This window comes from Micromys minutus (assembly GCF_963924665.1).
Source record: "Micromys minutus genome assembly, chromosome: 20".
Taxonomy (NCBI): Eukaryota; Metazoa; Chordata; class Mammalia; order Rodentia; family Muridae; genus Micromys; species Micromys minutus.
Window position 1 is genome coordinate 22,214,233 of NC_137955.1, and position 23,200 is coordinate 22,237,432.

Here is a 23,200-nt window from a genome sequence, read left to right on the forward strand (position 1 = left end):
GAAAGAGCACACCAGTTGATCATCTAATACCAAATACAATGCAAACATACATACAAGTAACATTATACAGACTGAGCAGAGTATATTTATGTATTTCAGAATATACACACACATATGTAATATACATGCACAAATATATGTACATATACATTGTCTTAGGGTTTCCATTGCTAGAAGGAGACACCATGACCAAGGCAACTCTTACAAAGAACAACATTTAATTGGGACTGGATTATAGGTCCTGAGGTTCAGTTCCTTATGTTAGGAATCACAGCATGGTCCAGGAAGACATGGTGCTGGAGGAGCTAAGAGTTCTACATCTTCATCCAAGGAATTCAGTAGCAGAATGAATCTCTCTTCCCCACTGGGTGGAGTTTCAGCTTAGGAGCCTCAAAGCCCACCCCTACAGTGACACACTTCCTCTAACAAGGCTACACCTCCTCTAATAAGGCCACACCTTCTAATAGTGCCACTTTTCATTGGCAAAGTATATTCAAACCGCCACACACATATACATGTATATGCATAGTAAATATGTATATATGTGTATATACATATATGCATACATATGTGATTTACATATATTTATGTATGTACATATGTGTTTATATATACCTGTATATGAATATGCATGTAACAACAATTAATATTTTTCAAAGGCTATAAATTTTTTAAAAAGCAAGGAGGAGTATGTGGGAGAATTTTGAGGGAGAAGATAATATATATTTTAAGTATATAATTAAAACATACTACATTATATAATTATATGATAACTATAATATTTAAAAATAAATTAAATAAGTTTTAAAAATAAATAAACTCACCAAGGTTCTGAGTTTTGACATAGTTGGCAAGGGTCCATCAGAGCAAGTACATCCCATGTGACCCCAGCTTTTCTGGATGTATGTCAGTCCTTTGTTCATTCCCTTGTCACCTAAGAAGTCCATTCTTCATTTTGACCTAGCTCTCTCACTTCCTGTCTGTAGTTAAAGATGTGACCTCTCAGCTGCTCTTCAGCTGCATGTCCGTTTGCTGCTGCTGGCCACCTCTACTCTAATGTTAGGGACTAAAGCCCTCTGGAACCACAAGCCCCAAATAAACTCTTCTATAAACTACTTTCATTGTGGTGTTTTACTGCAGTAATTAAAAAGTTGATAATACAAGAAAATGTGAAAGTTAAGTTCATAATTCTGTCCACTGATTACAAATGTTTTTTTCCACTCACACCCCTGAAACCAAGTTTTGTCTGTGTGGGAGTTGGTCTTGTTGACTTGACAGGATTCAGAATCCCTTAGGAGCTGCACACAGAGCTTTGTGCTGGTCTAGGTGCTTCTAAGACACGGTTGAGTGGGACAGCACCCCTGTGCGGGAGGCCTAGTTATATGGGGGAAAAGCAGTGAGTGCCTGCCGCTTCCTCTGCTTTCTAAGCAAGTGCATCTATCAGTATCGCTGGCATCATCTGCTGAGACCAGACTTCAGGTTCCTTGACTTTCCTACATGGAATCAATACCAAAACTCTCCAGGCATCTCGAGGCCTTCAGTGACAGAGTAGAACTTCCTCACAGACTAGGAACTTCCCAGTTCTCTTACTCTCTGGAATGCAGACAGCCACTTCTGACTACCCAGCCCCATCCTCAAAAGCAGCCTAGTACTGTGGCCTTTTACAATATGTTCATGCACATTCTGTAGGTTCTGTTCCTCTCAAGAGTGCTGCCAAACACACAGTGCATTTTGCAGACAGGAGGAACGTATTGCTGGCATTGCACAGGCTGAAAAAGCCAAGAGCCGGGAAGCATGGTGCTGATAAGAGTTTACTACTTCAAAAAAAAAAAAAAGGCACCTTGTTGGTCTCACATAACAAAAGAAAAAAGTAGCTGTCTGGGGACTTGAGGCCTAATCACCACACAAAGGTATCATTGGGAGTTAGGTTTCTATGTGTGAATACTAAATGAGAAGAATGTTCCTGCTGGAAAATCAAATCTTTACCTATTTAGGAGGATTTTATTTTGTTTTTTATACAAACTGTGTGAGTTACAGATGAAATCAAAACTATGTGTAGAGGCTGGTTTTGTGTGTGTAAACTTGACACAAGTTGGAGTCATCAGAGAGGAAGGAGTCTCGATTGAGGAAATGCCTTCATGAGATCCAGCTGTAAGGCATTTTCTCAATTAGTGATTGATGGGGAAGACCTCAGCCCATTGTGGGTGGCTCCCTCGCTGGGCTGGTAATCTTGAGTTCTCCAAGGCAGGTTGGGCCACCCATGGGAAGCAAGCCAGTAAGCAGCACCCTCCATGGCTGCATCAGCTCCTGCCTCCAGGTTCCTGCCCTGCTTGAGTTCCTGTCCTGACTTTCTCCAGTGTTGGACTATGATCTGGAAGTGTAAACCAAATAAACCTTTTCCTAACTTGCTTTTTGATCATCGTGCTTTTGATGCAGCAAAAGAAACCCGAACTACAATACTATATATGTTAGTTAGAAACATATCTCATGCATTTTAATACCTGACCCACAGTTGGTGGCTTTCTGGGAGGGTTATGGAACCTTTAGGAGGTGGAGCATTGCTGGAGAAAGTCCATCACTGGGGCAGGATTTAAAGATGTATAATCTTGCCACCATTCCTTTCCCACCTGTTGCCATGCCTTCCCCATCAGGATGGTACTGTAATTCAAATCAAACCCTTTCTTCTTTAAGTTGATTTTGTCAGGGTATATTATTAAAACAACAGGAAAGTAAGAGTGGAGTGTTGATTGACGGAACTGACCATGTTATTTGTTGGGTGGTAGTGGTGGTGGTGGTGGTGGTGGTGGTGGTAGTGGTGGTGGTGGTAGTGGTGATTGTGGTGGTAGTGGTGATGGTGGTGGTAGTGGTGATGGTGGTGGTGATGGTGGTGGTGGTGGTGATGGTGGTGGTGATGGTGGTGGTGGTGGTAGTGGTGGTGGTGGTAGTGGTGGTGGTGGTAGTGGTGATTGTGGTGGTAGTGGTGATGGTGGTGGTAGTGGTGATGGTGGTGGTGATGGTGGTGGTGGTGGTGATGGTGGTGGTGATGGTGGTGGTGGTGGTCATGGTGGTGATGGTGGTGGTGATGGTGGTGGTGGTAGTCATGGTGGTGAGGATGGTGGTGGTGGTGGTAATGGTGGTGGTTGCAGTGGTGGTGATGGTGGTAATGGTGGTGGTGATGGTGGTGATGGTATAAAAACATTTAGAATCTTGACCTGGAAAAGCCATTGACTGCTCAGGGAGTAATGGGCTGTTTGTGAGGGAGCTTGGAAGATAAGAATGTTGAGGACCATATAGACAATGTACACTAGGCTTGTGAATTTCAGAGGAAAATGAAAACTCTTTCTGGACTTGCCAGTGGCTGCTTATAATGTATTTGTTGCAGTTTTCCCCTTAACCAGGCTAGCACCCACATCATTGAAACTGAGCTATTATACTCATTCAAGAAGCTTTAAGGACACAACAACTGAGCAATATCACCCCATTTTAATTCTCCAATCTGGCTACTTCATAGTCAAAGTCCTGTGATACTTGCATTTTAGGACTGATCTGGCTCTTTGGACTCCAGGTATCTCCTGGACTCTCTCTCCAGTGATGAATCCCCACCTAGTTTACTGTCCTTCATCCCTCCCACTGGCTGGGAGGAAGTCCAGCCCTATTCTCTCCAGCACCACCATTGGCCAGTCAGCTTTATTGTCCAGTCAGAGAATAATTGGGGAGTGATGTTTATACTCCGTAGAAACAGGAGATTCAAAGCATAAGGATTGCAACCAGATATGGGAGCAGAGAAATCAGCATTTGAATAAAACAAGGGTCGTCAGGGCTGGATGGTTTAGTGGTTAAGAGCATTGACTGCTCTTCCCAAGGTCCTGAGTCCAGTTCCCAGCAATCACATGGTGGCTCACAACCATCGGTAATAAGATCCAATGCCCTCTTCTGGTGTGTTTGAAGATAGTTTCCGTTTACTCATACATGAAATAAATCTAAAAACTAAAACTAAAACAAGGATAATCTTTACGCAGTGCACAATAACATGCGTACAGGGACTATTTGCTCAAAGGCTGCTAAGTAAAGAAGCAGCTACCAGTATCAGAGTTACGTACTTTACTTGGACAATGGATGCTGCGCAGGTGGAGCTGAAAAATCACCTCTTGTTAGTAAGAGATCAGCATCATTGAGGTAAAATCTTCTGTGAAGTATTTCCTCAGGGTCAGCACAGACACTACAGTCCAAGTGAGTCAAAGCTATGGGTCAAACTGGCAGCCAAACATGGAAATGTATAAGAATCTCTCATGAGGTGCTGTTTGTAGGGATGGAGTTGCTGGGGCGAGTCCAGGAGAGGCCAGTGATGAAAGTTCAGCCTCAGTTGCCTTGGAGACCATAGAAAATATGGGCTCTGCCAAGACTGTGGGGCACCTGCCAAGGAAAGCAGAACATGTGAACTTCAGCCAGGTTAGTGCACAGGACAAGCTGTGTGTGCCGCCATGGCAATGCTGGAGAAATGGGGTTGTCCAAGCTTCTTGGAGCCCACGGGTCATGGGGGAGTCTAAGATGGCAGACACTGACAGACAAGACTTGCATTGCACTTCTAGATTTGGGTTTCAATAAGGTGTGGTTGCTATTATTAGGCCCTGGTTCTTTCTTTTGGGAAGACAGAATATTTACCTCTTTATTTTTATAGGAGTCCACAGATAAGAGGCTTATCTAAACTTTAAACTGATGAGAAGTGTAAAGACTGTGGGACTTTAGAAACAGAACTGTGTTTCATATTATTATACTAACAAGATATCTTGGGTACAAACAAGAAAGGAAAGGTTCTGCCTTAAAGGGATGTGTTTGCATGTCAAGTTGATAAGGGGTGAACTGTCCGGGTTAGCAGGTAACTTTTATCGTTAACTTGGTACAACTTTAATTGAGGAACTACCCATATCAAGTCCGCCTGTGCATATGTATGTGGGGAGATTCTCTTGATTAGTAAATGATGCAAGAGGGCTCGGTCACAGGGGACAGTACCATCTCTGGATAGGTAGTCCTGGGCTGTGCCAAAACAAACAAAAACAAAAAACAAACAAACATAAGCTAGGTAAGCATAAGCCGTAAGCCATAGAATAAGCTAGAAAGTGAGACAATTGAGTATTCTTCGTGGGGTCTGCTTCAGTTCCTGACTGACTCTCTGTCCCGACTTCTCTCAATGATGGCTTGTGTCCCGGAAGTAGAAACTAAACAGACTCCTTCCGTCCCCAGTTGATCAAGGCGTTAATCACAACAGCAGGAAGCAAACTGTCGTTTTTCAGACCCTTAGAATATTTTTTTCTTGGAAGAGATATTTAATGTAACTTTTATCAAAGTTACGCCATTGGTAATAAGTCAGTTAGATTGCAATGGATAGGCGTCGTATTTGGGAGGCAAATGGAATATGATTTAAATATTCTGAAGTTAAGAACTAATGCTGGAAGTTAATATGGTGGTAGTTCCTTTTTCACCAGCGATTTCCCAAAGGAAAGGCACGGAGACCTTTAGAAGTATAACACGCTGTAAAGCACTGGGGCTGGGCAGATATCAACCCCTAAGCTATTTTTCTCTGCTTTCGTGCCTTCAGCCCCAACATATCACTTGCCATATATGTCGTTTGCACTGGTCCTGCTTCAGACTAGTCTTATAGTCATATTTCCAATGGTGAACTGAGTTTCTTTTCCTTCTCCTCTCTCTCTCCATGGTCCCTACCTGAGAGCCTAAGCCTGGGAACCTTTGCCCCAAGTACACCTACACCTAGTTTCTGTCTTGCTATAGGCTGTTGGCAACTTTTATTAACCAATCAGGGATAAGTGGGTGGCAAGGCTTACACAACATAGGCTAGTGTAGGAGAACCTGCTCATCTTGGGGCACCCAGATGTTGGGATACAGAATTTAGCATTTGAATCCATAGCAGCCGATCAAACCCAACAGATGACGGTGGTCTTTGAACGAGAAATGTCCCTCATAGGCTCCTACGTTCGAACACTTGATTCCCATTAGTGTCAGTTTTGGAAGGCTAGGAAAACATTAGGAGCTGGAACCTAGCTAGTGGAATTATATGATTTAGGGCGGACCTTGAGGTTTCTTTGTAGCCCGGCCCCACTTCCTATTCTGTTTTGCTTCTTATGTGCCAATGATGAAACACGGGAGTTTCCTGTTCCCTTCGCCATGACTTCCTTGCCTGTTGCTATGTTGTCTCTGCCGTAGAATACTCTCTTCCCCTGGAACCGTAGGCCAAAGAACTGTTCTTCCATAAGTTTCTTTTTGTTGGGGTATTTTGTTACAACAGAAGAAAAGTAATGGGGCTGGAGAGATAGCTTAGTGGTTAAGAGCACTGACTGCTCTTCCAGAGGTCCTGAGTTCAAATCCCAGCAACCACATGGTGGCCCACAACCATCTGTAATGAGACCTGATGCCCGCTTCTGGTGTGTCTGAAAGACAGCGACAGTGTATGGATATATAATCAATAAATAAACCTTTTTTAAAAAGTAAGTAAGCAATGATGTTGTATAGGCTGACTATTTGGGTCTCTCTAAAATTTACATGTTGAAGTCTCATGACCAGTGATGTGGAGATTTGGAGGGAGTGGCTGGGTCATTAGAATGACACCCTTAAGAATGGTATCCCCGCTCTGTAGAAGTCCAGAGAGCTCTTAGCAGTTCCACCATGTGACACAACAGCAGTAAGTCATCAACCAAGAGTCAGGAAATGGGCTCTTGCCACACAGTGAATGTGCTGGTGTTTTGATCCTGGACTTCAAATCCTGAACTGTGAACAATGAACTTTTGATGCTTGTAAGTTACCTAGTTTATAATAGTTTGGGAACAGCAAGCTGCCTTCATGTCTGAAGACAATGGTTCCCTGCATAGACTATTTTGAGATATGGATAGATTTATGAATTAATATGCCTATTATATGCCTATTTCCCTGTTCTTTTAGCTAAGAGGGTCTAGTGGCAATGATTATGCACCATACCAAATACCAGTCTGCAAAAGAAGAAGCTAAGGCTCTCCAAGAAATGGATGATTCTAAGCCATTTGCAAGAACTACAAGAAAAAAAAAAAAAGAAAAAAGAAAAAAAATGAGTTTGAAGCAACCTGGAACAGCAGAGAGCAAAGAAGTGTGAAACTATTAAAACTACATTGGTGAAGGATATAAAAAAATATAAAAGTCTCCAATGAAGTTGAAACAATTTGGGCAACAAAAATAATATTAGATTTAAATAGCCATTAATTCACACTGTTTTCAATAAATAACTAGGCAGGTATGGTAATGAATGAGTATCATACTGGGACTAGGAAGCAGAGGCAGGAGGATCACGGTCATATCAAGGCCAGCTTGGTTGTCTTAGTTACTTCTCCATTGCTGTGACCAAACATCATAACCAAACAACTTATAAAAGACAGCATTTACTTTGAGGAACCATGGCTCTGGAGGGCTAGAGTTTGTGGCCACCATGTTGGGGAGAATGGCAGCAGGCCAGCATGTGAGCTTTTGAAAGCCTGAAGCCCACGCTCAGTGACACACCTACTGCAACAAGGCCACACCTCCTATTCCTTCCCAAATAGTTCCACTATGCGCAGTAAGTATTCAAAAATATGAGCTTCTGAGGGCCATTCCCATTTAAACCACTACACTGGGGTACAAACTGGGTTCAAGGCCAGCCAAGGCCTCATAGTGGGACTGTGCTTGGATTACGGGTCAGTAGAGCGCTTGCTTGAGTAGGTGAGTAAATGGGAGGGAGGAGACGAAGAATTCCAAAACAGTTTATATAATGATGGGATGACAATCTACTCTTTCTGTAATCCAGCCTCCAAAATGCTTAGTGGACACTAAAAGAAAAAGTACACAGCTCCAATTTTAAAAACTTTATTTTAGTGTGTGTGTGTGTGTGTGTGTGTGTGTGTGTTTGTGCATGAACATACTCAGGTGCTCTCCAAGGTAGAAGAGGGCATCAAATTCCTTGAAACTGCAGTACAGGTACAGGTCTGAGCAACCTGGTGAAGGTGCTGAGTCCTGAATTCAAGTCTTCTGAAAGAGCATCAAATGCTCTTAATCACTGAGCATCCACCCTGCTATGAGTGTTGGATCCTGTGGAAGACCAATATGTCTTTCTTATCCAATTATTCAATGAACCATCTCTCCAGCCCTATGTTTTCAGTTTTTTATAGATTTATTTATTATATATAAGTATACTGTATATACTATAAATATATAAATCTTAAAAAAAAAAAAAAAACTGGAAACATAGGGCTGGAGAGATGCTGTCTTCAGACTCACCAGAAGAAGGCATCAGATCTCATTACGGATGATTGTGAGCCACCATGTGGTTGCTGGGATTTGAACCCATGACCTCTGTCTGGAGTCAGTCATGCTCAGTCAGTGCTCTTAACCACTGAGTCATCTCTCCAGCCCTATTTCCAGTTCTTAAGTATGGACTTTAATTAATGTTTTTCTTCTAGACATTGGAAAGAGGAAACAGTAATTTTGTAAGAGGGAAGCGTGACAAAGCCAGGTAACCAAGGTCAAGGTTAAAAGGATAAATCTGGTGACAGGATGTGACTTTAACGTGTGTGATGAAGCAAACACGTTCCTCCAAGATTTCCAGCAGATTAGCTATAGGGAAGCACCCGATGCATTTCAGTGAGATATTCTAAAACATACCAAGGTAGCGCAACACTGGCAAGAATGGCAGAACTGGGAAATGCCTGAGAAAGCACCCCAGCTGAGAGAAGACTAAGGAGGCGCAGCCAGCCCTGTGGTTTGGGCTGCTGCAATGGTGAACAGGAGGCATTTGCTATTTGTGCTTAGTTCCTGGCTCACAGCTTTTAACACCTCTCTATAAAAAGGCACCAGACAAATCTTTTGTCTGAAATTTGCATTTTCAATACTATTCCTGACAAAGCACCTGCCACCTCTGCAATCTCCCCTCCCCTTTTTTTGTTCTAATAAAGAGATTTTGGTAGAACCTAAAGATGGAGCATGCTGACCAAAGGAACCAGCCCTATAATCAGAAAACTGACACTATCCCTCTACTCCCAGCCTCTGTGGATCACAAAGAGAGGGCAGTTGAACCCATCACTCCTGCCTATGTAATAAAGACTCCACAAGAATGTAAAACCACATGGTTCGGATTGCTGAACATTTATGGTTTCCCCAGTGGCAGTATGCCAGGGGCAGGCTTGGGTATCTTTTCCTGAATTCTTTGCCTTATCTGTCTCTTGCATCTGAATGGCTCTTTGGTGATATGGTTTATAATTAACTGGTAAGTAAACTGTTTTCTTAGGTTAGCTGTAGAAAACTAACAACTAGAGAAAGGGGTTGTAGGCTGTGACCCTATGTACAGAAATACAAGTCATAACCCGAGTTGTATGATTGGCAACTGATCAGGGAGGGTCCAATGAAATTGATCTTTTAACTTATGAGATCTGATACCATTTTCAAAAATAAGTTGGGAAACATTGAATTAACTTATAACGCACCAGTTGGCATATGCTAAAGAATCTGGTCAAAGATGTTTGATGCAGGGAGAAAAATGAGTATTGCTTAAAAAAAAAACAAATACAAATACAAATAAACACCTTTATAAGCAAATACCACTAGATCAGGTTGCTTATGAACAGAAGTTTATCTTTTACTGTTCTGGAGGCTAGAGGTCTAAGATCCAAGTTCTGGTAAGGACCCACTGCTAAAAAGTAGCCGGTTAGACTGTGTAGTCACCCTACATGGAGGAATGAGGGCCCTCTGTGGGCTTTATAGGCATCTATCCTATTACTGTGGTATTTACCCTCATGACTTAATTGTCCCTCAAATTATAATCACACTAAAGGTAAAATTTCCACAGATAAACTTTGAGCATACACACCTTTAGTCAGTAATATCTAAACACAGTGAGACATCCTGTGGCTTATCTGACATCAAAACAAGAAAACAGCCTTAGTGATTTTTCTCATTGTCGAGACAAAATACCCAAGACAAGGCACTTAAGGAAGAGTTTATTTTGTCTCTCCTGTTGCAGGTACAGTCTACTATGCCTTGAAGGCAAGGAAGCTGGAGCACCAGGTAGCTGGTTACATTGTGTCCACAATTAGCAGAGAGGGATGGATGCTGGTGGTTAGCTGACTGTCTACTCTGACAGACAATAAGTACTTTTTAATAGGGATCCATCTCTCAGACAGACGCATCCTGCTTTTTATCAAACTTGTTTTATCAGGCTTGGGTCACTAATGCCCTTATCCAGGAAGCCATCTCCTGGTCCTTTTTCCTGTCTTACTATTCTGCCTCAGCTGCCACAGTCACGGACAGACACTGAGGTAATATAAAAAGCAACAGACTACAGAGTCTTAATATTTATTAAGTTATTAACTATAAGTTTATTAACTATAGAGTGCTTAAGACCAGGAAGAGACAGGATGTCTTAGAAGCACCAATGGGTTAGAGAGTTAGAGTAGAGTAAGCTGTCAGTCTGTGTTCCTCCACAGGTGGGTCATCCCTGTGTGTTTTCATCAGGACCCATGCCACCTGAGTTAATAAATGCCATAGTACTAAAGCAGGCTTACAATTTATAGCATCTTCTCTTAAAGTCCAGTAGACTCAAGCCACTTACTTCTACGTAATTCCTGCTTTTGTATACTGCAGTATGCTTTGCTGAAATGGGCTGGAGTTAAAATTTACAGGCTGAGTGTTAGCCACAGGCTACCTTATCTTTTCCTCCAAGCTGGAAGACTGTTGAACTATGTGGCACAATCCATCATGGCTGAAGGCAGGGAGATACGAAGACCTCCCTCAGTAGAATATTATACTGTTCACCTTCTTCAACTGTAGGGACCATGCCTTTTCATATCATTGAAAACTGCCAGTTTTCATAACGACTGAAATTGCAAAGCATTTAAAGAAAGTGAAGGTTTGGAGATGAATCGGCGAAAGAATGAATGGAAGGAAGGTAGATGAAGGTTCTAGCACGGTTTTTAAGACAGAAAGGAAAGAGGCAAGGAGTTATAGAAGGCTTATTTACTATTTCAGACACTTAGTTGGATGCAAGTTTTAACTCAAAATAAAACAACACACACACACAGAGAACCCCAGCAACAGCAAAGTCCCTCCAAACAAAACCTTCAAAACCCCGAGTTTCTAAAGCTTCTTAAGCCTGGTCTGTGGTCAGTAGATAAGACAATCTCCAAGTTCCTGCCCAACGGTTTGACTTACTATTTCAGGCTTCCTACACAATTAGAAAATGTAGGCTTTATTGAAGTCCTTTAAGAAGAACAGTAGGGTCTGGAGAGATGGCTCAGGGGTTAAGAGTACTGACCATTCTTCAATGTTCAATCACCAACATCTTCATGGCAGCTCACAACTGTCTATAGCTCCAGTTCCAGAGGATCTGGTACTCTCTTACAGACACACATGCAGGCAAAACGCCAATGCGTATAAAACAGAAATAAATATATCTTTCAAAAAGCCAAACTAAGAATGAACATAAAATTAGATTAAAATAAAAGATAAATGAAAATAAAAATGAAACATGAGACTGTGTTTCAGCAAAAAAAGCAATAATCTAAAAGTGAAAATAATGCCAGGATACATTTATCAATTTATTTTAAATTAAGTATCTTACTTAAACAGGCTTAACAACAAAATGTTATTGAATTACAAATTTTAAAATGTATGATTTTTTTGATTCATTTTCTAACTGAGACTATGGAAAGGCAAATCAAAGTGTCAAATTAACTTAAGATGCTTTGGAGGAAAGTGAAAGACGTGTGGCAAGCATTTGTTTTTATACTTTCTCAGAGTATTTTATTTTGATCCTAGGATTTTCGAGACTTTGCACTCTATGTGTTAAGTATAATTATATCTAATAATAACATTTTGCAAAAAAACCAAACAACAACAACAACAAAAACAAAACAAAAATTAAACCAAACCTAAAACCAAAACCTAAATCCAAAGTTCCTAGCAGACAGCTTTTCCTCTGAGACAGTGTCAGTCCTAATGGCCTGGAGCTCTCCATGTAGTCCCGGAACTCACAGAGATACATCTGCTTCTGTCCAGGAGTGTTGGAGTCAAACAAGCGTGCCTCCTTGCTTGATGGTGTAGTAGAGTCTCAAGGCTTCATGGGTTCAGGAAAAATTGGCAAGTGGTTTCACAAAACTCAGCTTCCTTTTGCTCCTTGGCACCATCCTGTTGATGTAACTGGACCATTTTGTGATCTCTCCCCCTTTTTAAGCCTTTACTTAATGTGTGCATGTGAATTGTAGGAGTCCATTGTCACCTTCAGCCTTGTGGGTTCTAGGGTTCAAATTCAGGTCTTTAGGTTTGACAGTGTGTGCCTGTGACTATTGAGCCATCTATCCTGCCTTAGTTTGTGTTATCCCATGCAGTTCAAACCTGCCCCAATGTCCTTAGGTAACAGAGGGTGACCTTGAACATCTGATCTCCCTGGCGATAATCTCCAGAGTGGTGATTGCAGGCGTGCGCTATCATGCATACTTTTACATGCTACTGGGGATCAAACCTAGGGCTTAGCCCATGCCAGGCCAGCAGTCCACCAAACGAGCTCCAGTCTGAGACTACTTATTTCTCGTAGATTAAAATAAACAGTAGAACCTTCCTGGGATAAATCTTATCCACGATGCAGGTGTGAAGTAATTTAAAATGCCAGCTCATGGGGTAAGAGAATTTAAAGGGTTTCCCCCTCCTTAAGAGAATCCAGAGCTATTCCTGCCTTATAGTAATCCTTGCAAAATACGGAGTTGATTATCCTTGACTACTCTCAGTTATCATTCTCTGATAAGAAATTCCTTCTCAACCTGTGGGTCTGATCAACCCTCTTAGATCACAGAAAATACAGGTATTTACATTGTGATTCATAAAAGTAGCAAAAAAAAGTTAGAAAGTAGCATTGAAAATAATTTTATGGTGGGAAAGGGTTCACCACAACAGAGAGACTGCACCAAAGGGTAGTATAGCATTAAGAAGGTTGAGAACCACTGTTCTAAGCTTAAAGTGGATTTCTTTCCCCCCAAGAGCTTTTTTTGGAACAAAGTGTTTAATGTTACATTGTTTTGATGTTATAAGCCAGAAGATGGGAAAACTAGTAGAGTTGGTAACTTTCGTCCCAAAGAAAAATGACATTTCTAGTCTCTTAAAAAAACCAAAACAAACAAACAAACAAATAAAAAACCCACCACCTTGAAGACTGACCTTTTTCTCCATTGACAATCATAGAAATTCAAACTGCAAAACCGAAAGATGGCATATTTTTATATATATTTATGATATATATGCACTTGATTTTGCCTATTGTTAGAACTGAGTGATAGATTCACTTCAAAATCCTATTACAAATAAACATGCCTTTTTGGTGATACGTTATGGCTCCATTTATACAAACAACATACTCTTTTTTAGTGCACTGAAAATGTGCATTTTATTGAAAATATAAAAATATTCATTTCTATACACCGTAAATTCGGAATAACACTTCTCTTTCCGGAATACACATAACACACACACATTCCACAGGGGAAATTTGAAGGTAGCACATTTCCTAGGAAGACCCTGTAGGCTGCTTGAGCTGTGGGGTGTCCAATGGTAATTTGCTGGCTCAGAGTTCTGGTTTTTTTTTGTTTGTTTGTTTGTTTGTTTGTTTGTTTTTTGTTTTTTAAAGCAGTGGGAAGTATTAAAAGTGCAAGTGAAAACACCCTTGTCTTCCAGGAGACACGGAGGTGAGATGAAAGTCAAGATTAGAAGACAAGGGGAGGGCGGTGTCCCCTGTCTTGTTTCAAAGCAAGCCGCGCAAAGAGTGCACACCCTCCTCCTGGGAATGACAGGGGCGCTGTCCCCTCCCATGCAGACCCTCGAGTGGCAACTCGGGGAGACGGCGTCCCGCCCTGCTGCAGGGGAAGCCCTCCCGCGCGCAGGTGGGCAGGCGCGCGCAGAGGGATGAGGGGCGCCGAGGCGGGTACCGGCGCCGCTCCCGCCGCCCCGCCGCCTAGCCCGCCAGGGGGAGCGAGTGCGCTCGGCGGCCGGCTGCGGGGACTGCGGGGCCTGCGCGGGCGGCGGCCGGCGACTGCGCCCCACCGCGGCGCGCCCGGGTCCCCACCCCCTCGGCGCCCGCCCGCCCCCGGCGCGGCCCTGCCCGCCCCCTCCGCCCCCTCCCGCGGCGCCATGCGCAGACTCAGTTCCTGGAGAAAGATGGCGACGGCCGAGAAGCAGAAGCACGACGGGCGGGTGAAGATCGGCCACTACATCCTCGGGGACACGCTGGGCGTCGGCACCTTCGGGAAAGTGAAGGGTGAGGACGCCCGGGCCAGCGCGGACCCCGCGAACGGCGGGCGGCCGCGCCTTTTCGCACTCTGCATCCTCCCCCTCGCCCGCCTTCCGGGTGTCTGGGCTCCGTATCCCCGGTCCGGGCGGCGCTGGGAACGGAGCCCGAGGCCGCCGCGGGCTGCGGAGCGGTGGGGTCCGCCGCGGTGGGGTGGGGGGCTGTCGCCATGGCGACGGCGCGGCGCCCGAGGGGCGGGGATGGCTGCGGGAGCAACTTTCCCAGGCGAGGGAGTTGGGCAGTGTGCGCGCGGGGGGCGCCCGGCGCGGACGAGGGGGGTCTCTTCTCTTCTCCTGATCCCCTGTGCGCCCTTGGCGAAAAGCCAGCCCATCGCGCCCTGGCGGTCCTCGGAGTTGTCGCTGCCGCCTCGCTTTTAGGAGGTTGTAGGCTTAAGCGCTTCTTCAGTTTCCTGAATGGAAACGTGTTCTTCCAAAAGTAATGTAGCTGTTGGTGATGCCTTTCAGAAATAATAATGCCCTTGTAAGGACTATTGATCTCCGTCAGGACTTTTGATGGATATGCATGCAAACTGGCGCTGTGTTTCCTATGCATGGTTTACAGTTGGATGCAGACGCTAAAGTGTTTCCGTTTTCGGAAGTTTTGCGGTTTCTGAGAGCCATACCTGGTAGGTAGGGCATATGTTGGCCCTAGGTGGTATTTATTAGCTTATAGATACAGTTTCCGTTTATTCTCAAATATATTTATATTTTAGTAATTCACTGCCCATCTTTTGGACTTTTTGTTTGTTTTGGTAGAATCCCCTGCCTTAGGAAAATCACAAGCATTCTGTGATTTGCCCTCGAGCCCACCATCTGTGGCGAGGAAATTTCTTATCACAACCTTTGTGAGGTAGACTTTTTTCCCCTTTAAAATATTTAAGCCTGCTATTAAGTATTTAGAGGAAGGAAGTTTGGAGTTGATAAGAAATAATTCACTCATTGGTTTGGGGGACATAATAGACCATGACTTGCGAATGGTAAGCTCTTTGTAGATCTTTGATTGAAATGAAAAGTTTGTCAGATTACACAGCAAGCTAACTGAGCTCTGTTCTCCCAGGAGGAGCAGAGAAACCCTTCCTTCTCTTGCCCTTTCCTAGTCCTAGAACTGAAAGTTGCTGTGCAACTCTCGGGGGAGCAAAAGCATAAACCTTCCTAAGAAAAATCAGTCAGCCAGACAGTGTGAGAGGGGAGCAGGTGTGGTCTAGGGCAGGAGCTCGGGTAGTGAGTAGGGTGTTTTCGAACACTTTCAGGGTTTTGCCTTGTCTCTTTTTATGCATGCATACACTTATTTTGAGAGAGTGTTACAATGCTGTCCAGGCTGGCTTTGAACTTGTCATTCTTTGTGTCTTCCTAAGTAGCTGGTGTAACAGGCCAGCGCTTTGTTTACCTTTCACTAGGCATGCTCCTTGTTTGTCATTATAGAGTGCTTTTCAGTTGACAAGTGCTGGTAAGAAATGCTGATTAAGGCTCTGGTTGAAGTGGTAAGGCAGGCTTGGACTCAGAAGGCGTCTTTGACACAGACCAGAGTGGATCAGCAGAAAGGACAGCCGGAAGAGCTTGTTTTCAGTTCTGGGCTACCTGTGAAGTAGCAGTGACTCGAATCTCCTTGCCAGTGACTCTGCTTTTCCCTAACCTTCACTTGTCTACCCACCCACACAGTCTGCTCTTGAAATACTATACTGTCAGTCAGAAACCTCCTCAAACACAGGGCCAGTATGAGTCAGAGGTTATATTCATGCTTATAAATAAACTTGTCCTTGACCTTGTTAGTTGATGTGGGTCTAAATATCCAGCCAGTTTATTCTAAAACTGTTAACCGGTTGGGATGCTCTCTCTCTCTCTCTTTTTTGACATTAGTAATAGAAACCATGATTTTTGCTATGATCCTCTCCTTACTAAGGGACGGCTGGGCTGCCATATGCCATTTAGTTTATTCATCAGGAAGGGATAGCATGACTGTCTTAGTCAGGGTTTTACTGCTGTGAACAGACTACAACCAACACACCTCTTCTAAGGACAACATTTAATTGGGGCTGGCTTACAGGTTCAGAGGTTCAGTCCATTATCATCAAGGTAGCAACATGGCAGCCTCCAGGCAGCAAAGTGCAGGAGTTGCTGAGAGTGCTAATCTTCAACTGAAGGCTGCTAGCAGATTACTGGCCTCCAGGCAGCTAGAATGAGGGTCTTAAAGCCACACCCACAGTGACACACCTACTCCAACAAGGCCACACGTTCTAATAGTGCCACTCCCTGGGTTGTGCATATACAAACCATCACAAATGATGGAATGTGGCCCAGGTTTGGATGTGTGTATGGGGAGGGGCATTTTCTTTTTTTTAGTACCTGGCCACAGTGCAGAGCAATGTGTGCTTGCTCTTTCTGTAGGGACACTATAAAGAATGAGTGCCGTTAGGTAGGGAAGTGGGAGGCAGGAGAGCACAGAGAGTGGGTAAAAATTACCACTGCATATGGTCACATTGGAAATTGACAAGAACTCTTTTTTTTTTTTTTTAAATTATTTTTACTTTATGTGCATTGGTGTTTGCCTGCATGTCTGTCTGTGTGAAGGTGCCAGATCCCCTGGAACTAGAGTCAAAGACAGTTGTGAGCTGCCACTTGGGTCCTGGGAATTGAACCTGGATCCTCTGGAAGAACAGCCCGTACTCTTAACCACTGAGCCACCTCTCTAGCCCCCTAAGAATTCCTAGAGATAATTGCATCAACCATAAATTTTATGCATATATCTATGTATCTGTGTATCTGTCTGTCTGTCTGTCCATCCATCCATCCATCCATCCATCCATTATTTTTTTGAATCAGGGTTTCTCTGTATAGCCCTGGCTATCCTGGAACTCACTCTGTAGACCAGGCTGCATTTGCACTCAAAGATCTACCTGCCTCTGCCTGGCTCTAATGGTATGTCCCACCATCACCCTAGCCTTAAATTCTAATTGAGAAAATGTAGATTACATTTTTCAAGTATTATGCATGTTGGTAAATTTAACATAAGAGAATCTAACAGAAAAGCTGATACTGCTTCCAAAGGATTTAAGTGTGGTTTTTGTTGTTGTTGTTGCTGTTGTTGTTGAGATAGGGTCTCATTTCTTCAGATTGTTTCAAACTCACTATGTAACTGAGAACAGCTCTGGACTTCTGATCCTTCCCAGTGCTGGGATTGCCAGACTATGTGCTACTATGCCTGGTTTTGTATAAAGTTAAGGACCAAACCCAGGGCTTCATTCTTGCTAGCCAAACGCTCTACCAACTGAACCACATCCCCAGTCCTAGGAATTTGATTTTGGGGCTAAGTGAATAGTGGTTGTCTTGTTAGGAAATGACTAGTAATGCAAATAGTTGAGTTACTTAATGATGGCATTTGGAGGGAAAGTTTGAGCAGAAAACTAGGGGTTGGGGTTGTGCTTGAATTATTATTCCCAAGATACCTTTTCCTTTGCTGGGTTTGTTAAGGTGTCACTCTCTACACCGTTGCCTGTTGTCTCCCACCTCCCAGCAATGGTTACGGAAGCATGGGGAACAGTCCTGTCACTGCAATAGTACAGCAACATGGCTGTCAAGTCACTTCTACATAGAACATGTTAAGTTGGTGAGCATTTCTACATTAAACCATTATTTCAGGCAAATAGATAATCTTCTCTTTGAATGAATCAGGAACACGTCCTTAAGTTAAAAAAGGGGTGGGGGAGCTGGAGAGGTGGCTCAGAGGTTAAGAGCACTGACAGCTCTTCCAGAGGTCCTGAGTTCAATTCCCAGCAACCACACAGTGGCTCACAATCATCTGTAATGGGATCTTATTCCCTTTTCTTGTGTTTTGTGAACAGACACACAAACACACACTACATCAATATAAAAACCCTACATCTAATATGTACATATACATATGTCACATATGTAGCATGAGTGATTCTTTAGGAAGTAAAGTTAGGCATTAAAGGTTGATTGTAGAGCAAGGGCATGGTAGGACATACTTGTAATTTCAGCACTTCAGGAGGCCAAGAGAGGAAGGTTGAAAATTTGAGGCCAACCTGGGCTACATTAGGAGTTCCTGGACAGCCTAAGCTATTTAGTGAGACTGTCTCAAAATACTAAAACCAGGAACAGGCATGGTAGTGCATGCTTGTAATCTTAACATTGGAGAGATATAGGCGTGAGGGTTAGAATGTAAGGCTATTCTTGATGAGATAGTGACTTAGTGTCTTGCTGGGGCTATGTGAGACTCTGTTTCTAAAAACAGAAATACAAGTTCACGTTGTAGAAGAATATGTACAGTCTGATATTTGTATGGATTACAAGACACATGTCTAATGTCAGTATAAAATAATATGACCTGTAGTGGGCATATGTACTAAAGTTACCCTAACAGTTGAATTTGTGGAAATTTATTCTGTACATATGCATGTGCTTGGAACATTGCATTATTCTGCACCATACATGTAACATAGAAGCTTAGAACTAATTGGGTGTGGTAGCACACACCTGTAAACTCAGTACTTTGGAGACAGGCAGGCAGGAAGAGTAGAAGTTGAACGTGGCCTCTGCTATATAACAAGTTCAAGATCAGCTTGGGCTGCATGAGATCTTGCCTCATAAAATGACAATAATTACAAAAAGTTTAGAAGTAACTTTATACACACATGTACACATGTGTGCACACACATACACACAGAAAGAGAGAGAGAGAGAGAGAGAGGAGGAGGGAGGGAGAGACAGACACAGAGAGAGGCAGACAGATACACAGAGAGATAGACAGATAGACAGACAGATAGCCACACACACACACACACACACACACACACACACACACACACACACACACAGAGTCAGAGGAAAACTTGGGAGTGAATCCTTTCTTTCTAGAGTTCTTTCTATCACATGGTCCCCAGGATCTGAGTCAGATCTTTAAGAGCCATTACATACTAATCCATCTCCCTGAAAGTAATTTCTCCAGTAGGCAAACAGTTAAATTATTTTCTCCATACAGTGAAATATTTTGTAAACATTTAGGAGGAGAAGTAAAGAATGTTATGTAATTTAGAGAAGAGTTTTTCATAAATACTTTTAAGAGCAACAGGTCATGTATAGCTACCTACAGTTTATGTATAAAAGGCAGAGGCAAATATATCTATTCTTACTACTCTTTATACAGTGTCTCTATGTAGATATACATGAAACTGCTGTGATCTTTGCTCCAGACTAGGTAGCCAAGGATGCTGTACTGTTGAGCATGCTTCGTTCTTTTGTGTGTGTGCCATAGCCATTAAAAAAAAGACTTTTTATTACTACCATTATCGTTATTATTATTATTATTATTTATGTGTGAATGCGAATCAGAGGAAGGCATCGGATCCCATTACAGATGGTTGTGATCTACCATGTGGTTGCTGGGAATTGAACTCAGGACCTCTGGAAGAGTATCTAGTGCTCCTGATCACTGAGCCATCTCTTCAACCTTCCATGGTCAATTTCAAGTACCTAAATTTTATGAAAAAGATGAGGTGTTGCTGTATTTTTTTTGGATTTATATGTACATAATAAAAATAAGTTAGTGTGTGGGAGAGGGACACTGTAATCAGTTAGTGGTCACCTCTAGGGAGAGATGAAGAAATGCTCTGGGAGGCATCATCTAAGACTTCACATATGTCTGTGCTGCTTAAACTGCTGGTATTTGAATATTTTGTATGATTTTTAATTAAAACAACTTTACCTTTTTATTGTGTGTGTTTCTTTGCTTCTACCATCTGGTTGTTGAGGCGTGAACTCAGGTTATCAGGCTTGGAGTCTGCTGCCTTACCGAGCAGCTCCGTGTTCTCTCACCAGCCCTTGTGTGTTTTGAAATCCTCTAAGCTGCCCCTCTCAATAGGATTAAGCTATTTCCTTACACTTTTATTAGTGGAATTTTCTTCTAATTTTAGAAAGGCAACGGAAATGGTTAGGCAGCTAGAATGCTTCCAGGGGCTATTTCTGTCTCTGTGGCATCTCTAGCCTGTTAAAATCCTTTCTTTAAAAATGGGATCTTGTTACACCTAGCATTATGTATATGATTAGATCATTTGTTGACAATGTTTTGTAGTTAAACAGAGTCCAAGGTAGAGAGAATGTGAGTTTGTAGTTGGCTCATCTTTAGTTGGATTAACCTGCTGCTCTTGGGAGGTGGACCTCGTAGATATGGCGAATGCCGGTGTTGCAATTTGGTTAAAAGCAACTGTTGAAAACATAGTAACAGTCTGAAAAATGCCACTTAAGCTTTGATAAAGGGCAGGCCCCTTAGGGAATATATACTCTTGGCAAAGTCCTTTTATTACACTCACCGACTGAAGGGAGCAGCAATTCTGGGGCACAGCAATTACTATGACTCCACCTAAGTTTGCTCAATAGGGAATCTTTAGCCCAGTTTTGAGAAAAACAGTTTTGATTCTGATACGATGCCATTCCCTTCCCCCTTCTCATTGCATGTGGTTGGTGGGAAAGAGTGGATAGGTTGAAAGACTTAGCAGTAGAAGCGCAGTAGAACTTGATCAGAATAGCTATCTATGCCTTGACAAAGTATTCACCCTAAGAGTACGCAATTTCTGCATCCTTAAAATAACAGACTTTGAAGACATGTCTTAAGGCCTGAGATACTATGTTTTAAAAGTGTTACACTGCTGAAAGGTTAATGTTGCCAATCATGTTCAAAGCAAACATTTCTGTTTCTATAGGTTAACAGTGGCAACATTGTAACCATAGCTTTAAATAACCAAACATTGTAACAAATGACCAACATAACTGGGAAGAAGGAAGAGGGAAGGATAGGTAAATGGAAGGAGATAATATGGAGACTTGTTTGTTTATTTGATTTTTTAAAAAGAGATTTATTTATATTATATATAAGTTCACTGTAGCTGTCTTTAGACACACCAGAAGAGGGTATCAGATCTCATTACAGATGGTTGTGAGCCACCATATGGTTGCTGGGATTTGAACTCAGGACCTCTGGAAGAGCAGTGAGTGCTCTTAATCACTGAGCCATCTCTCCAGCCCTGTTAATTTGATTTTTGCGACAGGGTTTCTCTGCGGTAGGGCTGGCTGTCCAGGAATTCTCTGCAGAAAAAGGTAACCTTGAACTCTGCACTACATCGATTTGCTTCTGAGTGCTGGGATTAATGACATGCCCAGCTGAGATAAGGCCTATGCTGAAAGAGAAAATAGTTTATGATCATCAGGGTTGAGACCTTGTTTTTATTATATCTGTCTGTCTGTCTGTCTGTCTGTCTACCTACCTACCTTATCTATCTATCTATCTATCTATCTATCTATCTATCTATTTATCTATCTATTTACCTACCTACCTACCTACCTATCGATCTATCTATCTATCTATCTATCTATCTATCTATCTATCTATCTATCTATCTATCTATCTATCTATCTATGTTTTCAGGGTCTCTTACCTTAAGTCAGAGCTCACACCTTTGGCTTGTGTAGCTAACCAGCCAGCTCTAGGGATCAAAGCCAGTCAAAGTAAGTGCAGAAGGACCTATGTCACACTTGGCTACCCAGTGTGCGAGTTGAAGTCTACTGAGGGGCAGAATAATCTGCTGCCATCCCTTTAGAGTTTTGTTCTCACTGATGAACCCTGAAGGGGTAAAATGAGAACAAACAGGAGGGAAAATGCTTCTTTTCTTCCTTCCAGGGGTGTGATGCTCACTCACGCCCAGAGCAAGTGCCTTAGTGGAAGGGATGGGGAAGTAGGAGTGGCTTAGTTACTGTCTAGTCACTGTCAGATACCAAGGCAACTAATAAAAGCAAGTCTTTTATTGAGCTTTAGAGGATGAGTCCACGGCCATCTTGGTGGGGTGTATGGCAGCAGGCAGGGAGGCAGGGCACTGGAGCAGTAGCTGAGAGCTTATATTTGATTTATAAGCAGGAGGTAAGGCAGGGGGTTGGGGAGTACAGAGACAGACAGACACACTGGGCCAGTTATGGGCTTTTGGAACCTTAAAGCCCACCCCAGTGACACACCTTCACCAACAAAACCATATCTACTAATCCTTCCCAAACTTTCCACCAAGAACCAAACATTCAAAACACCCAAAGAAATACTATGTTTTTTTTTTTTTTTTTAAATCAGAATTTTTCAGAGCCTTGTTGGTCTATAGAAGGGAGAATGTACATCTATTTCTAGGTTTGGGAAATCTCTCTGGAGGCTTCAGTCCTCCACATATTGTATAGATATATTATTGTACATAAAGTACAGTATGCCTTATGCTTGAACAATGTGACTTGAGAGTCTCAGTTCCAGTACGTTAACTGTATGAGTTTTCCAGACAATAGGAAGTACGTAGAACACCAGAAAAGGGGCTGTGGAAGGTGACTCCTGATAGGCCGTGAAGGATGCACCTTAACCTCAAAAGCAAAACAGGGTCATTCATTAGTTATAGGAAGACCTGTGAGCAAAACAGCTCCCAGTGAAGAATCGTAGGCAGGCATGTTGTATGTTTTTACTTAAGATGGACATTTGTGTCCCTGTCCTCGTGAATACTATATTTTTTGAAACCTTGGAATTATATAATCCAGTGTAGAAAGCCTTTTTAAACATGACCATTGTTATTAGTGCTATTTTAAAATCTTATTATTTCTTAAATTATGTTTGTGTATGTGTTTGTTGATATGCATTTGGCTGAAGGTGCCTGTGAAGGTCAAAGGTGTTGGATCCTGCTGGAGCTGGAGTAACATGGTTGTATGCTTACTATATAGAGGAGCATTTTGTGCTCTGAACTGCTGAGCTATCTATCTGTCCTCCTCGTGTCTTATAGCTTGGTTTGGCCTTGACCTCCCAATCTGGCTCTTCTAGAATACTGGCTTT

The 23,200-nt window shown here is 42.6% G+C and overlaps 1 protein-coding gene across 1 annotated transcript in view; it reads left to right on the forward strand.

Moving 5' to 3' along the window:
* Positions 1 to 14,181: 14,181 nt before the first annotated feature.
* Positions 14,182 to 23,200, forward strand: part of PRKAA1 (protein kinase AMP-activated catalytic subunit alpha 1) — a gene marked incomplete at its 5' end in the record, with an annotated part of 35,310 nt that continues 26,291 nt past the window's right edge. The window contains one exon of the mRNA XM_080933650.1: positions 14,182 to 14,308. Coding sequence (XP_080789776.1) covers positions 14,182 to 14,308 — 127 coding nt within the window. The remainder of the gene's footprint in view (positions 14,309 to 23,200) is intronic.